Source organism: Cervus elaphus, chromosome 10, assembly GCF_910594005.1.
Source record: "Cervus elaphus chromosome 10, mCerEla1.1, whole genome shotgun sequence".
NCBI classification, from domain to species: domain Eukaryota; kingdom Metazoa; phylum Chordata; class Mammalia; order Artiodactyla; family Cervidae; genus Cervus; species Cervus elaphus.
Window position 1 is genome coordinate 49,576,763 of NC_057824.1, and position 17,017 is coordinate 49,593,779.

The window sequence follows — 17,017 nt, forward strand, 5'->3', positions numbered from 1 at the left end:
CTGACACTGCTTCCTCTCACTTTGGTTTCTGTACTAATATGCTTCCTTACTTTAACTCAGTCAGCAAATATTTATTGAGTCCCAGTGATGTCTTAGGCCCTGGTGACACAGCCTTGAGTTTGTGTACCCTCCTTTGCCTGCAGGGAGCTTAGTGTATACAGAAGAGATGATGGTAGACAATCATGTGCATAACTATCAGTACTGGTGGCTTGGAAGTGCCATTTACTGAGAGCAGAGCAGTTGAGAGAGGATATATTTGGGGAGGAAGATCAAGAGTTTTTGTTTGGTTTTTAACATTTATTTATTTATTTTATTTGGCTGCGCTGTGTCTTGGTTGCGACACGCAGGCCTCTCTCTAGTTATAGCACGTGGGCTTAGTTGCCCGGTGGCATGTGGGATCTTAGTCCCCCAACCAGAGATCAAACCTGCATCCCCTGCTTTGGAAGGCATATTTTTAACCACTGGATCAGCAGAGACGTCCCAAGATCAAGGGTTCTAAGTTGGGACGTGTTAGGCTTGAGGTGCCTAGGAGAGGTGCAAGGCAGAATGCTCAGCAGTGGCAGTCTAAGTAGGTCTGGGGCTCAGCAGGAATCTGGGTTGGAATAAAGCCTTGGGAATGAGTGGCATTTTAGAGCAGATGAAGTCATAAAGAGGTTCAGGGAAAAGACAAGATGGCCTCAGACCAAGCCCTGAGGAGCTCCAACATTTAAAGGTCAGGCAGAGAACAAACTGCCAAAGGAGAAGCCAGCTAAGAAGAAAATCGGGAGAAGGTGGAATTCTGGAACGCAAAAGAAAAGAATGTTCCAAAAAGGAATGGTATATGTTGTTGAATGCTGCTGAGAGGTGAGATAAGGCTGAACTGGGAAGCGGGCATAGGGTTGACCACCATGGAGGCTGATGCTGGCTTTGTGTGGAGCTTTTGCACTGGGTGCTCCGCTTGCAGCGGGCTGAGGGCAAGTAAGAAATGAGGCAGTGGAGATGACCAAGGTGGCCCAAACTTTGGGAGATTGGCTGGGAGCGGGTGGAGGAAGGTGCAGCAGCAGCAGTGGGAGAATGTGGAATCAAGATATTTGTGTTTTGATGGGAACTACGAGAGCTTGTTTAGATAATAATGTGAAGGACAGTGAGGAGAGAGAGGTGAAGATACAGATAGGTAGGGGATGACCAGTGGATGGCCAGTTTCTATGAGAAGGCAGAAGCTCTGGAGCACATGTGGAAAATCTGGCCCCGATGTGGGACACTTCGTCCTCCCTCTGACTGTTCTTTCTCAGGCTTCTCCTCAGCCTTTGCCACCTTCCAGGATCTTTTATAAACACTGATTTTCTGGGATCCCGACTTCAGCCTCTTCTCACTCCAAGTTATTCACGGTGACTCCAATCAGTACTGGGACTTTCATTACCCACGATTGCTCATCACTCTCAAATCTCTATCTTCTCATGCAGATTTGATGTCTGTCCAACTGTAGATTGAACATCTCCACCTGGATGTTTTTGGACATTGGTGCACTGTTGGAGTCAGCTAGTGCCAGCTTGGACCAGCTCACAAGAGCCTACTGTATCCCTCTCTTCCCAACTCCTTATTCAATGAGGTCATGTTGATAATAGTAACATCATCATCATGGTGGGAGTATTTACGCCATGGAAGTCAGCATATGCTTGAGATCGAGGTTCCCCTTCCCTGCAGAGTTGGTTGTTAAAACCATGACCACACTCCACTGTTTATAGATGTCTCACTCAACATATTCAAAACTAAAGTAATCCTCCTCCACCCCACCCCATCCTGCCCAGCCCTACCCCTCCTCTGAGTCTCTTGGCCCAGATAACAGCACCACCATCCACCCAGGAGCTTCTCTCTTCCTCATGCCTCATATCCAAAGGATAGTCAGTTAGTTAGACTATAGTCCAAGCTGCTAGAATGAAGAGTCCTCAAAACTCAGTGGCTTAAGCAACAACCCCAAACTAGATCCTTCAGGATTCTGGGACATCTTGGCCCTCCTCAACCTGTGGCTTCCACCTCTGTGTCCAGTGTGGCCCAGGCATTTCCCACTACTGTATCTGAACCTCGTCTCTCAGGAAGGGGGTGTGGCATGGAAGCACAAGTTCTTTTCTATTTAAGGACACCACAAACTTCTACTCAGAAGTTGGCCAGATGCAAGGAAGGCCGGGAAGTGTAGTCTGTAGCCATATACCCAGCTAAAACATAGCTTGTAAAGAAAGAAGGGAGATGGCGATTGAGGTAAGGCTGGCAGTCAATGTCATCTGTAGATACAGCTTGTCAATGCTACTTCTCCAGTACTGCTTAAATCTATCCCTTCTACTGTATGCCAACAGCTACTACCTTTGTTCTTGCCTGTTTCCTAGTCTTTCAGGATAGTCCCTCTCTAATCAACCTACCAAATAGCTGCTAGAAGATGTCTTTCTACAATGCAAGTTGGATCATATAACTTTGCTGTTCAGAACCATGCAGGGTCCAGTGGTTAAGAATCTGCGGCCAATGCAAGAAACACAGGTTCAATCCCTGGTCTGGGACTAAAGATTCCACATGCCGCCAGGCAACAGAGCCTGTGCACCCCAAGTATTGAAGCCATGTGTGGCAACTACTGAAGCCCACGCGCCCTAGAGCCTGCGCTCCGCAACTAGAGAAGCCTGCGTACTACAACTAGAGAAAGCCCATGCACAGCAATGAAGAAGTCAGTGTGCTGGAACAAAGACCCGGAGCAGCCAAAAATAAACAAATAAAAATTATACACACACACACACACACACATATAAACCATTCAGTAGTTCCCCACTGACTCCATGAGAAGGGCCAAAATTCTTTGCAAGACACACAGGCTGGGGCTTGTCCTGTCTACTAAGAATGCCTTCCACCCCGACTCCCCTTCCACTTCCTTGTCAACTGGGAAATTTTTCATTTTCTCATTCTTGGTTTAAATATTGCCTTCCTGACTACACTGTTGTTTGTGCCCCACTGCAATGCTGGCTCCATGCCTGTTGCAGCCTTCACTGGACTGTTTTTTCCTGGGCACTTGCCACCTGCACTAGGGGCTCCCTGGGAAGCCAGGGCACTTGGTTTGTCTGGTGAGAGTTCACCCAGCAATGAACGGACCCTCACAAGATGCCAAGTCACATCCAAGATGTGGGGCCTAAGGGTCGTGATCCTACCACCTTTGTTGTCGTTAGCAGGTGCTCAGGTTTAGCCAATGTGAGAACCGTTAGATGACTTTATTGAGCTAATCATCTAATCATCCATCTTCCAAAACAGACATTAAACTCAGAGTCACATCAAGTTATGTGAGTCATTTTATTCCCAGTGCCTATCAGACACCTGGAAAACATCAAACACCTAAGAAATGAATAGAAGCATGGCAACATTTTCCCCCAGATCAATACTCTTCACATACCACAGTTCAAATCTCAACTCTGGTCCAGTGGTTAAGACCCTGAGCTCCCAATGCAGGAGACTGGGGTTCAATCCCTGGTTGGGGAACTAGATCCCACATGCCACAACTAAGAGTTCGCCTGCTGCAACTAGAAAGGAAAAAAAAAAAAGATCCTGAGTGCTGCAACCAAGACCTGGCACAGCCAAATATATACATAAAATCTCAGCTCCATACCTTTACAAACTGAGTGGGCCAGTCACTTACCTCTCCGTGCCTCTGTTTCCCCTGCAAAATGAGGATGATGATCAGATCATTATGAGGACTACATTACTTAGTATTTGTAAAGCATTTGTAACAGTGCCTGGCACATAGCAGATGCTTTGTATTTGCTAAGTAAAAATAGAGTTCAGGGACGAATGTGTCGGTCTTTGACTACTTTTGTAGTTTCATCTTCCCCTGACACTGGTCTTTGCCAGCAGCTCGCATCCAACTCTCCTATTTCCACATATGGCAGAAATGTCCACCTCCCTAGACCTTTGCTCACAGTGTTCTCTGGGTAGAAGACCTTTTCCACCTAGTTCACTAGTGGCCCCTATTTATCCTTCACAGTTCAGCTCAAACTTCACTTTTGGAAGTCTCCCTGGACTCTCAGAGACAGGTAGCCCCTCCCTCCTCTGAGCCTCCATTTCACCACATTTTCATGCACAGCTGAGATCCCCATTGCACTAAAACTGCTTGAGAGCAGGGATATATTTTATGCACCTTGGTATTCCCATAGCTTGCATAATGCCTGGCACACTATAGGCATAAAGGATGTTTGTTGAATGAATGAATGGATGGATGAAATACATTAATAAACTTTACCTTAACCACTTGCATCATGCAATAGAATATCATGTCAGATCCTATGACAAATGAAAATTGGCCACAGTTGACTGGGAAATAAGTCTAGTCCTGTAGTTCACTGTAGCTTTTGTACCAACCATGAGAGGGAAAGTCACCTTACTAGATAGACTACAGATTTCTATGAATATGTGGATGATAATATTAAAGCCTAAAAACACCCAGGGGTTTTCTCAAGACCCAATGTTTGCTGAATAGTCCTGTATCCCTAGCACTTAGCCAGGAGTGAATCAAGCCAGGAACTTGATTCTAGCATCAGATTGAGTCCTCACCTCCAGCTGTCCTACAGATGGGAACAGTGAAACTTGCAGAGGGACACAGAATCATCTGTCAACTGGCTGACGAGAGATGTGAGTTCTAGTCCTGGTTCTGCCCCAGTGAACTGTATGACCCAAGATAGAGCCCTTCTTGTATCTGAGAAAATCCCAATAAAATCTAGGCCTTATTTCCATGATCAGTAAAGTTTCCCCTTGACTGGGACAGTTTCTGAATCTGAGGTCCAGACTGGGATAGGGGAGGGAGTGGTGGCAATTGACAAGATGAATTTAAAGGGGAAGTGAAGCAGCATCATTCAATGACAACCAAAAGGAGAGGTGCAGGCCATGAATAGAGTCACTTCTCATCCAGTGTCTTCCTTTAATTCTTACCTCAACATTTTAGAAGATGAAGAAATGAGGCGCTGAGAGGTTAAGGGGCTGTTCCAGTTCATCCAGACCACAGTATATAGAGGCAGATGACTGACCCTAGGGTCATTCTGGACTATTTCAGTTTCCCAGCTCCTGAGTCAGCTCTCTCCTACAGCTCACCGCTCCCACTGAGGCCTCCAGGCAGGGGAGCCAGGTCCGGACTCAGAACCAACCCTGGGAATGTGAAATGCCACTGCCGCCAGTGGATAACAGATGAGCCAGCTCAAACCATCTGTCCTCTGGCTAAGGAAGGGTGGAGCCCTTACAGAGTGAGTATCTGGTAAGCAGAGAACTTCAGAGGCATTCAGTCATCACACAGAATCCTCTTCCTCTGCTATCTCTGCTCTTAGTGCTCCACTCACCCCTAAACAAGTAGGTGGGAGTGCTCCCAACACAAGCATGTATTCATATGCACATATGTACGCACATATGCATGTGCACAAGGGCTTCCTTGGTAGCTCTGGCGGTAAAGAATCTGCATGCAATGCATGAGACGCAGATTCAATCCCTGGGTCAGGAAGATCTCCTGGAGAAGGGAATGGCAACCCACTCCAGTATTCTTGCCTGGAGAATCCCATGGACAGAGGAACCTAAAGGGCTACAGTCCACGGAGCCACAAAGAGTTGGACATGACTGAAAATGACTAACACACACATGCATGTACTCACATATGCTGACACTCTCAGACACATACATACAGACACACACCTTCACACATGCTCACATAAGAGTCTCTCAGCTGAGCCAGGCTGTCAGAAGTGCTCCTTCCCCTTCTCTATCAAAACTACTGTGGAGGTGGCCTCATACTGGAAGCCCGGAAGGACTTAGTAGCCTATTAGGGGAAAACCTACTTGCTTGATAAATAACTCCTGAGAAAAACAGATGAAAGAGAGGTGAATGTGAGCTGAGAGCCATGTGTGGACATATGTGTATGTATAAGGCCAACAGGGACCAACGAGGAAAAGAGGGGCCATCAGAAAGACAAGGACGGAAAGAAACAGGGAGAAATGGAGACACACCCCCTCCCGTCCCTCTCCCTCTCTTCTTCCCTTCCCTTGTCTCCCATTCAGTCCTGGGTATGGCAGAACCTTGCTAAGGAGCCTGAGAATGGCCACGTCTCCCAAGAGTATGGCGCCCTCTCCTAGATCCCATTTTTAAAAGTAAGGGAGCAAGGGCCCCTTCAATCACTCCGCAGGTCTTCGAATGGACAAGGAATCTCTTGTGTAGTCCTGCTCTTCTCCAGCCTGTCCCTTAGGACCAGCCTCGAGGTCTTCGCTCCCCTCAATTCCCACCCCGCCACCTAAGGTTGAGGTGTCTGGCCCTTTAAAGCAGCGGCCCCCGGCCGGGTTATTGTCTCGCCTCTCAGCCAATCGGCGGCGCCGTTGGGGGCGGGGGCCCTGGTCTCCCGATTGGCCGTCCCGCGCCCCGCCCCGCCCGGGATCCCGGGAGCTGTCCGGCCGTCTCGGTGCTGATCCTGCCGCCGCCCACGGGCCGCGAGCAGCGCTGAGAGGGCACTATGAGCGGGGGCGTCTACGGCGGAGGTGAGCGAGCCTCGGGCTTCGGGATCTCCAGCCTGGCGCGGCCTCGCCCGAATCCCAGCGCCCCGAGCCCACGCAACCCAAGCTCTGGGCACCCCGGGGCCTGTCACCTCTGCGCTCGAGCGGGTCCAGCCCTGGGTTTGGGTCCTGCATCACTCCAACCTTCGACCCTCCTCGGAATGCTTGCGCGTACCTGGCCCAACCTCTCCACCATTCAATCCGTCTCCGCCCGGCCCCTAGCCAGGCAAGGAGAGTGGCCTGAACAGGGCCACTGGGCAGAAAGGGACTTTGGAGTCTTGATCTCCCACTCCCAGAACTCTGAACTCCTGGCCGAGCTCCCACCTGACCCTTCCGGGTTGAAGGTGACTCTGCCCAGATCTCCTCTCGGAGCAATCCATGGAGAGAGAGTTTGGGAGATAACCCCTCACAAGTTTGTCTCCCGCACAGATGAGGTGGGGGCGCTGGTCTTTGACATTGGCTCCTTCTCAGTCCGCGCTGGGTACGCTGGGGAGGACTGCCCCAAGGTGAGCCTTCCAGCCCCCTGCCCAAATCCTAGGACTCCCCTCCAGGCTACCCAGTCATCCAGGGCTCTCAGCGCCCAGAGAAAAGCTCTGCTGAGCGGGAATGTGGGAGTAAACCCAGGGGGTGGGCTGAGGGCCCTGCAAGATACGGCTTTCTCTCCTGTCCATGCCCCGCTCCAGGCTGACTTCCCCACCACGGTGGGGCTGCTGGCCGCGGAGGAGGGGGGCGGGCTGGAGTTGGAGGGGGAGAAAGAGAAGAAAGGGAAAATCTTTCACATCGACACCAACGCCCTCCACGTGCCTCGAGATGGAGCGGAAGTCATGTCTCCCCTCAAGAATGGCATGAGTATGGGACCCCCACCTACCGACTCCTGACACAGACCCAGAACCCACACCTCACAACCCGGGGCACAGGACCCCACATTCACGGAGTATTCCTTGCAGCTGCCCAAGTCCCAGGGATGCCCTCACTACTTTCCAAAGCTGCCTGGTTTCTCACAAGGGGCCACCAGATTCCCGGGAAAGGGGGGATTTCTGCTGGACCTTGTCTCACTTCCCCTCCCCTGGACTTGGCTTCCCTCCTTCCTTCCTGTTTCTGGACCCTTGCCTGCCCACCCTCATCTCTCCACTGGTGTCCTGGCCCCAGTTGAGGACTGGGAGTGCTTCCGTGCAATCCTGGATCACACCTACAGCAAGCATGTCAAGTCTGAGCCAAACCTGCACCCAGTGCTCATGTCAGAGGCCCCGGTAAGTGCGTAGTCCAGCCCCTTCTGCAGCCCTGGGGCAGGCCATTCACCTCTCCTCAAGCCATTAATCACTCCTCTTTACTTTTCAAACTTTTCCTTCCAACTCCGTCAGGTTCAACCACTTTTTCGTCCGCCCTGGGTTAGTCTCCATGTCTCCTTCTCTTCTGCTCTCTCCACTTACCTTTCCCCCAGTCATCCTTACACACTGCCCCACCCCCCAAGTCGCCGTGTGACCTTTTAACTGAAATGTTTGGTCAATGTTATATACACCTATACAGAATCAATTTTTTTTAATAAACTGCCATGCATAGCCTCCTCCTTCTATTATCCCTTTTCCAGAAACAATTGCTTTTCTCTCTTTTAGCTTTTTAATTTTTTTTACCATTACCTTTTATGTCTCTAAATATCATAAATTGCTGATTGTGAATTTTTTTAGCTCTAGGTATTATCTATGGATTTCCCACTATACAAAATGAGCACTTAGCTCTGTTTCCTCCCCAACCCACACCACACACATTTTTTCTTACTTGGAGTACAGTTGCAGTTTAGGGTTTTTTGTTTTTTTTTTTAAGATTCAGTGTTTATACTCTTATTATTATGTAAGCTAATCAGCCTGTATGCTGAGACAGGCAATAAACTATGGTTTATTTTCCTCTTGTGCAATTATTTGTTTTCTCTAGCACTGAAAATTTTCTGTTTTTCTTCTGTTTCTGTTTCTGTTTTTCTTCATTTTCTATCTACTTAATAATGTGACCTGAAATTATTCATCAGTTATCTTTATCTTTCCTGAAGACATTAATTGCTTTAGGTGTTTCATCAATTTCATCTTCAAGAAATCTCTCCAGGAGCCTACTGACCTGCTCTGTTTTAGACTAGTTAGCTTCTAGGCACAAGATGTAGCTATAATCCTGACATCTCCCTTCACCTTAATCTTAAGGAAACACTGCACCTCTCTCCTGTATTAGAAGTCCTGTTTCCTGTGGATCATGACTCTTTTCTTGATTTTCTCCCTTGTTTTCATGGAGCACATCTTCCAGTAATTGCTTTAGAAAGGACATAAGAAGTAACATTTTTGAGACTTTTCGTGCCTAACCTTGGATATATAGTTTAGCTAGGTATAATGCTCCAGGTTGGAAATAATTTTTCTTTGGAACTTTTTTATTAAAAAACTATTTAATTGGCTGTGCTAGGTCTTAGTTGTGCCACATGGAATCATCAGTCTTTGTTGTGGCATGCAGGATCTTTAGTTGTGGCATGCGTTTACCAGAGATTGAATCCAGGCCCCCTGCATTGGGAGTGCAGAGTCTTAGCCACTGGACCACCAGGGAAATCCCTTTTTATGGAATCTTGAAGGCACTTCTTCAATGTCTTCCAACATCTACTGTTGCCATCAAGAAAGTCAAGGTCATATATTTCCTGATCCTTTGATGTAACTTATTTTTGTTTCTGAGAGTTTATAAAATTTTCACTTTGTCCTCAGTGTTTTACAGTTTCACAATATTGTATTGGTTTATTTTTGTTCATGGCTCTGGACACTCAATGTGTCTCTTTAATTTGGAAACTTATGTCTTTTAATTCAATTAAAAAGTTAATTACTTATTTGTTGATTTATTTCTTTCAATTTTCTCTGTTCTTTCTTAAGAAATCCTATTATTTGGATTTTGTACCTCCAAAACTGGTATTCTTCTAATGTTTTCATCTTTTATATTTTATGTATCTCTTTCCTCTTATTTCCAAGATATTCCCTCAATTTATTTATCAACTCTTCTATAAAGCTTTTAATTTCTGCTCCTCTATTTTTATTTTCCAGGAGCTCTTTCCTGTCCCATGAATGTTACTTTTTATTTATCTTTAAAAAATATTTATCTGTTTGGTTGTGTCGGGTCTTAGTTGTAGCACATGTTACAACATGTGGGATCTTTAGTTGTGGCATGTGGAATCTAGTTCCCTGACCAGGGATTGAACCCAGGTCCCCTGCATTGGGAGTGCAGAGTCTTAGCCACTGGACCATGAGGGAAGTCCTTCATTGTGCTTTTGATTTGCATTTCCCTAATGGCCAAAAATGTTGAGCATCTTTTTATGTGCCTGTTGGCTTTTGTGGGTTTACGGTTTTCTTTTTTTTTAACTCTCCCTTTATTATAATTTTGCTGGGATCTTGGGAGGGAATAAGGGCTTCCCAGGTGGCACTAGTGGTAATGCAGGAGACTATTTTACCAATGCAGGAGACTTAAGAGTTGCAGGTTTGATCCCTGGGTCAGGAAGATTCCCCTAAAGAAGGAAATGGCAACCCACTCCAGTATTCTTGCCTGGAAAATCCCATGAACTGAAGAGACTTGTAGGCTACAATCCATGGGGTCACAAAGAGTCAAACACGACTACCTGCGTAGCCTGGGAGAGAGTAAAAGTAAATGTTTGTATTCAATCCAACATTTTTACCCAGAAATATGTACTTTTTCAGCTTTCTTATCTCTGAGACGAGTAGAGTGGGAAAGAGGGATGTACTGGGGTCTTGTGGGGGGCAGGGGGAGGGTGTTGGCCTGAAGTGTGTATAGCACAATAGAAAGCTCTGGGCTAGGAGTCCAGAGACTGTGACTCTAGACCCAGCTCTACCAAGAGCTTTCTGTGTGATCTTGGCCAACTTCCTTCTCTGAGTTTTATTTTCTTCAGTTGGGTTTTAATTGTGATATTTCAAATTCTTTATAGTTTCAACATTCTAAAGACCTGTGAGGGTCAGGGGACCTGACCTCTGTCCTCAGTGCAAAACAGGTCTGCGTATATGGAAGGTGTGTACATAGATTGGTGCCTTTCATTTCCTGAAACTTCGCCTCTTGCACTTTCTCCCCAGTGGAACACACGGGCCAAACGGGAGAAGCTGACAGAGCTGATGTTTGAGCAGTACAACATTCCTGCTTTCTTCTTATGCAAGACAGCTGTGCTTACTGCGTATCCTCTGGGTTAAGCTGCTCTGCGAGAATGGAGAGTCAGGGTGGAGCTTGTGGTGCATTGAGATGGAGGCTGGGCCTGATCCTATGGAGATAAATATCCTGGATGGGCAGACACCCCCCACCCCCAAGCCCCATTAGTGCTAAGAGCCCTTGGGAGCCGAGTGCTTTGTATCTTAGGGTGGCCAGACCAGTGGTCCTTTCCTATTCCTTGGATCAGGCTAAGCGTGGAGAGTTGGGACAATTAAACAACAGGGGCTGGGGCTGGAGAGAGAAGGGAAGGGTATATGAACACTGAGATGTTCCCTTCCCATTTATTTTTCTAAAAGGATCAACTTTGCATTGTACCCTGTGCCAGGCACTGGGGCTATATAGACCCTAATTTCAGGGATCCCGTAGGACATAGAACTAAGACTAAAAAGAGAGGCTGGATATTCAGAAGGAAGGAATAGAGGAAGAAAGTGTGATTCAGACAAGAAAAAAGTGGCAAAGGGTCTCAGCTGCCTTTCTCTAGCAAATGGGTCACAAGCCAGAAGGAGAGATTCACAGACTGGGACTGGGCTGGACCTAGGAGAATAGAGAGTAGGCCAGATCAGCTTCCAGCCTCCTTGTTCACTGCTGCTGGCTCTTTGACCTACCCCTCCCATGCCAGCTTTGCAAATGGACGCTCCACAGGTCTGGTGCTGGACAGTGGGGCCACCCACACGACGGCCATTCCAGTGCATGATGGCTACGTCCTGCAGCAAGGTGGGGCCTCGATAGGGGTCGGGGGCACCTTGATGAACCAGGCAATGACACCCCCTCCTTTCCAGGCATTGTCAAGTCACCCCTGGCAGGGGACTTCATCTCCATGCAGTGCCGAGAGCTCTTCCAGGAAATGGCCATTGACATCATCCCACCTTACATGATCGCAGCCAAGGTGGAGCCGCTGGGATGTCCTGGGCACTGACCCTATGACTGTCAACCCCCTGACCTATCAGATATCAGGGCGGGGAGCAGCCAGGCCCCAAGAGGATCCTGGGTCCTCAATTTGCAATTGAGGCATCAGAGATCCGGGCAGGTTGAGGGACATGGCCAAGGTCCCATAGCCAACTGCTAGAAGGATGTGTGTATGAGGGCCAGTGTGGTGGGTTCTGGGGTCCAATAGACCAAGGTTCAAGGTCTGCTTCTGCCACAGAAGAACTGTGTGAAATAGAGCATGAGACTGAAGCTCCTGAACCTCAGTTTCCTCCTCTGCAAAGTGGAAAAACTGCATGTAGGGCTGCTGCGAGTATTAAATGAGACCCTGCATGCAAGGGATCCCCACGTGGAACATGGCTCAGTAAAAGGCTGTTTCCATAAGGTCTGGCCTCCTACTGGATTCTCCAAGCCCTCGACCAAGCCTCCAAGTTCTCTGACCGAGGCCTTTTAGATCATCTGTACCCACTGCGTGCACAGCATCCATGGGGTGGGCTCTCCCCATTCTCTCTCCTCTAATAGGGAAGGGGGAGAAACACTTTTTCTGGGCAACAGAACAGAGAACCCGGTGCCCATTAGCCACAGAGCTGGCGAGTGCTGGGGAGGCAGGTGTGGACAGGGCAGGTTGGGTCAGTGTGGGATGCGAGGGGCGATCGCAGGCTGTGCCCCTACAGGAGCCTGTACGGGAGGGTGCACCCCCAAACTGGAAGAAGAAGGAGAAGTTACCCCAGGTTTCCAAGTCCTGGCATAACTACATGTGCAATGTGAGGCACTGGAGAGGGTCCCCGGAAACCACCCCTCCAGCTCCTATGCCCTCCCTCACCGCCCTCCCCCACCGTGAGCAGCGGGGGGGGGGGGGGGGGGGGGAGGGACAGAGGCCCTGCAGGTGGGGTGGGGGTGGGGGCTGAGAAGGGAGCCCAGCCCTCACCACGTCCCTGGGCTCTCAGGAGGTGATCCAGGACTTCCAGGCCTCCGTGCTGCAGGTCTCAGACTCTCCCTACGATGAGCAGTGAGTGGGGCCCATGGCTGGGGGGGAGGGGGTGGGAAAGGGGCAGGCCTGGGACTCGGGGGGTCCCCTGGTCCTTCAGGAGCACCCCAAGAGGAATCTCACTCCTTCCCGGGCAGGGTGGCTGCACAGATGCCTACAGTGCACTATGAGATGCCCAACGGCTACAACACAGACTACGGCGCAGAGCGGCTCCGCATCCCTGAGGGCCTGTTTGATCCCTCCAACGTCAAGGTAGGGCTGGCTGGAGTCCTTGGATCCTGGGGCTGGGGGGAAGCTAAGGGTGACAGGGGGCTGGGGAGAGGGGACAGAGGGCCCAAAGCCCAGTCACCTTTCTCCACAGGGCCTGTCGGGGAACACCATGTTAGGGGTGGGCCACGTGGTGACCACCAGCATCGGCATGTGCGACATTGACATTCGTCCGGTGAGGCCCAAGCCTGCATCTGGGTGGGGGGGTCCAGGAGAAGTGGCGGCGTGGGGGGCAGGGCGGGGCCGTCCCCTGCCCGTTCACTCTTCCTCCCTTGCTCTCAGGGCCTCTACGGCAGTGTCATCGTCACCGGCGGGAACACGCTCCTGCAGGGCTTCACTGACAGGCTCAATCGAGAGCTTTCCCAGAAGACACCACCGGTAGGAGCCCACCCCCGGCCAGGGCCCTGGGCCAGCCCTTCAACACCAAGTCCTTCCTCCTTCCCATTCATTGAGCCAGTATTCCGGCCACCAAAGCAGCTCCTTCCCGCTATGGCCTCCCCACTCCGAGCCCTGTCCCTTCCCACTTCCCAGAACCAGGTGTCTGCTTCCCCCAGCCCTTCTTTCTTCATAGAGCATGAGACTGAAGCTCATCGCCAGCAACAGCACCATGGAGCGCAAGTTCAGCCCCTGGATCGGGGGCTCCATCCTGGCCTCACTGGTGAGAGGGGAGGGCCCTGGTCTAGGGCTGAATGTGGGGAACAGTAGATCCAGATCGCCCCCACTGCCTTGCCTGCTGCCTCATTCACTCATTGTTTATGAAAGGGCACTCAGTGCTCCCAGAAAGGTGAATGCAATCTCAGGACACAAAGCAGGGAGTGGAGGACAGGAAGCCAGACTGGTTGGCTGGGATGAGATTGTGGTGGTCTGTGTGCCAGGGTGAGCCCCTAGAGGTTTGGGGCAAGGTGATGTGATGGCCACAGGCATGTTTGGGAAGGTTATGTCCGACATGAGTCTTTGGGGATGGGGGTATGAGCTGAATTCAAGGGGACCTTGACGGGAGGCTCTTTCTATTGTCCTAGAGTCACGGAATGGGTAGCAGTGGGCATAGTGTGGTGAGCAAGGGACAAACCGAAGGCAGCAGTCAGGGTGGTTCTGCAGCGGTGGGTGGGGGGAATTGAGTCTGGAGCAGCTGCTGGGGCAGGGGCAAGACATTGAGCAGAGAGGTAAAGATGCAAACTGCATCTGACGGGTGTCAGCCACACAGAGGGGGACAGCAGGGACATGACAGGACAAGGAGGATATTGGCTAGAGGAGGTGCCCCCAAAGGGACAGAAGCAAGGGTCAGAGAGACAGAAGACTGACCCCCTGAAGACAGCTCAGGGTTGGGAGAAGTCCTGGCAAGCCTCCCGTGCACCTGGACAGACAGCCCGACCTAGTCCCTGCCTTCGTGCGTGGGGACAGTCTGGAAGCCAAGACCATCAAACAGGAGGTCACCACAAAGTGCGGGGTGTTCCTTCAAAGGAAGACCTGATCTCATTCAGGGGTCAGGAAGGGCCTCTAAGGAGCCTTCAAGCTGAGATGGGAGAGTGAGAACTTAGGAGGCCAAGCAGGAGAGAGGGTGTGTGGCCCCAGGGGAGGGTCAGGCAAGGCCACAGGTGGGGGGTAGATGCTGTGGGGTCAGAGTTGAGGAAGTTCACCTGGGCTTCCCTGGTGGCTCAGACGGTAAAGAATCCGCCTGCCATGCGGGAGACCTAGGTTTGATCCCTGGGTTGGGAAGATCCCATGGTGGAGGGCATGGCAACCCACTCTAGTATTCTTGCCTGGAGAATCCCCGTGGACAGGGGAGCCTGGAAGGCTACAGTCCATGGGGTCACACAGAGTCGGACACGACTCAGCGACTAAGCACACAACCTGGGCTGCAGAGCAGACAGTGGGTGGGAGAGGATTACCGTGGTCTCCACTGTGACCCGGGGTTTCCAGCAGAGCGGATGTGGGGGAGAGAGGGTTGGGAGCTCATCAGAGGTCTGACTGAGAATGTAGGCACTGTTTGGATGAGAGGTAAGAGGGAAAGGGGTCAAGGATGAAACCCAGGATGCTGGCCGCTGGCAGTGCTGTCTGAGAGGAATGTAACATGAGTCATGTATGTCATTTAAAATTGCTTAGTAGCCATATTTTTTAAAAGTCCAAAGAAACACACTAAGTTTTAAGAATATATTGTATTTAATCCAGTATATTCAAATTATTGGCTTCCCTTATAGCTCAGTTGGTAAAGAATCTGCCTGCAGTACAGGAGACCCAGATTCGATCCCTGGATTGGGAAGATCTCCTGGAGAAGGAAATGGCAACCCACTCCAGTATACTTGCCTGGAAAATCTCATGGGCAGAGGAGCCTGGTGGGCTGTAGTCCATGGGTTCACAAGGAGTCGGGCACGACTGAGCAACTAACACACTTATTTATTCAAAGTATTATCATTTCAATATGTCATCAATATAAAATTTGAGATGTTTTATATCCTCTGGATTTAGTCTTCAATAGCCAGTGCAGATTTGACACCGAGAGCACATTTCATCTTGGACTAGCTGCATTTCAAGTGCTCGATAGCTCCATTTCAAGTGTTCCACGTGGCAAGGGGCCACTGGATTTGGACAGGGCAACTGTAGAAGGCGAGAAAGACCAAAGAAGCAGGTTTGAGGCAAGGCTGGGCGAAGATGGTGACAGCAGTCATGGACATGTTGAGTGTGTGAGGTCCCAGGAGACACTGAGGACCAGGTGTCCGAAAGACAGTTGAGAATTTGGGTCGGGAACTCAGCACGGAGATCTGCATTGGAAACTAGAGATGGTGGGAAGGGTGGGGCTTTGGCACAGTAAGCAGAAGCCAAGGGAGAGGCAACGTGGTCCAGGAAGGTGTGTCCAGAAACAGGGACACACACACTAACTTTCAGGCAGATGCAACTAATCATAGAGATGGTACAGTCTAAAGTGCCAGGGCTGGAGGACCTCACGGGGTGTATTTCAACAGGGGGTGGGGGTGGGGTGCCAGAGTAAAGACATCATCCCCACCTTGATGTTAGGTGGTGTCGGATGGTGAGAAGGGTGGAGGAAAGATTTTTCTTGGGAAGGAGGGAGAGACTTGGCATGTAAGGCCCGATGGAGTGACAGGGTATCTGGTGGAGAGGGGATATGGAGTGTTGGAGCACCGGTTCGCTGGCCTGCGGCTGGCAGGTCCACCTCCCAGCTCGAACTGCCCTGGGCTCTGAGCAGACAGGTGCTCAGTAAATGCTCAATGAATGCATCGTTGATTGAACGGTATGAAGCGGGTACCCGCCCTCTGAATACAAAGGAGGGGGCAGGGAGATGGGGCAAGTTGGTGGCTGCAGGAGGAATGTGGGCTTGGGAGGGGGAGGATTCCGAACCTCCACGGGTGGAGTGTGGGGAACCTGCTCTCCCTCCATCCTGGGCCTCCCTGACCGCTGATGTCGCCCCCACCCAGGGCACTTTCCAGCAAATGTGGATATCCAAGCAGGAATATGAGGAGGGCGGGAAGCAGTGCGTGGAGCGGAAGTGCCCCTGAGGGCGCCCCCTCCCCACCCACAGGCCCGCCCCGCAGCGGTGGGGGAGGGAAAGCGAACGGAAGGAGACGGTTTCCCTCACCTCGGCTCTGCAGGCGCAGGATTGACAGCCCCGCCCCCCTTTTGTTCCCCTCCCCACTTACCCTCTTGATTGTGAAGTTTCTGGGTTAAATGGAGTAAACATGTTTTAAGAAAAAAAGAAGTTTGGCCTCTTTAGGGGTGGGCAGTTGGGGCAGGAGTCTGGAGGGAAGAGAGGGGAGGGCCACACCTACATTCATTCGGAATTACACGGTGGACACGGGGGCAAAGTCTGCGGGCGAGGGCAGAGCCGCGGGATCACGGATGCCTCGGGTTTCAGAGGGGCCGCAATCCAGGGAGGATCACGAAGCGAGTACGGGTTAGAGACGCTCAATAAGGCCGCAGAGGGAAGCAGAGTTGGGGGAGGAGGCAGCCGGGGCGGGACGGAGCCGGGGGGCAGCCCCGGGGGCGGGGCGGGGGCGGGGCCGGAGGTGGGGCCTTGGTGGGCGGGGCCTCTGGCCCCCTGCGAGGCCGCACTTAAAACTCCCCTGGACACACA

General features: G+C 50.8%; 1 protein-coding gene and 1 long non-coding RNA gene across 2 annotated transcripts; one reads left to right on the forward strand and one right to left on the reverse strand.

The window, feature by feature from the left end:
- Nucleotides 1-6,379: 6,379 nt before the first annotated feature.
- ACTL6B (actin like 6B) lies at nucleotides 6,380-16,639 on the forward strand. The gene is made up of 14 exons (XM_043915128.1): nucleotides 6,380-6,512; nucleotides 6,957-7,033; nucleotides 7,211-7,376; nucleotides 7,677-7,777; nucleotides 10,622-10,719; nucleotides 11,371-11,465; nucleotides 11,531-11,637; nucleotides 12,350-12,439; nucleotides 12,623-12,684; nucleotides 12,801-12,915; nucleotides 13,025-13,105; nucleotides 13,213-13,308; nucleotides 13,502-13,588; nucleotides 16,362-16,639. Exons 1-14 carry the CDS (start codon nucleotides 6,488-6,490, stop codon nucleotides 16,440-16,442), a joined length of 1,281 nt encoding a protein of 426 aa, XP_043771063.1. The 5' UTR covers nucleotides 6,380-6,487; the 3' UTR covers nucleotides 16,443-16,639.
- On the reverse strand, nucleotides 15,068-16,912 carry LOC122701806. Its single transcript, XR_006343125.1, has 2 exons — nucleotides 16,713-16,912; nucleotides 15,068-15,525 (listed from the first exon to the last, which is right to left on the reverse strand). It is a non-coding gene; the product is annotated as an uncharacterized LOC122701806 (long non-coding RNA).
- Nucleotides 16,913-17,017: the final 105 nt, after the last annotated feature.

Coding starts and splice junctions, on each gene's coding strand:
- ACTL6B (XM_043915128.1), top strand. CDS start 6,488: ATGAGCGGGGGCGTCTACGGCGGAG. Junction 10,720..11,370: donor AAGACAGCTGTGCTTACTGC/GTATCCTCTGGG, acceptor CTCCCATGCCAG/CTTTGCAAATGGACGCTCCA. Junction 13,589..16,361: donor GCTCCATCCTGGCCTCACTG/GTGAGAGGGGAG, acceptor GCCCCCACCCAG/GGCACTTTCCAGCAAATGTG.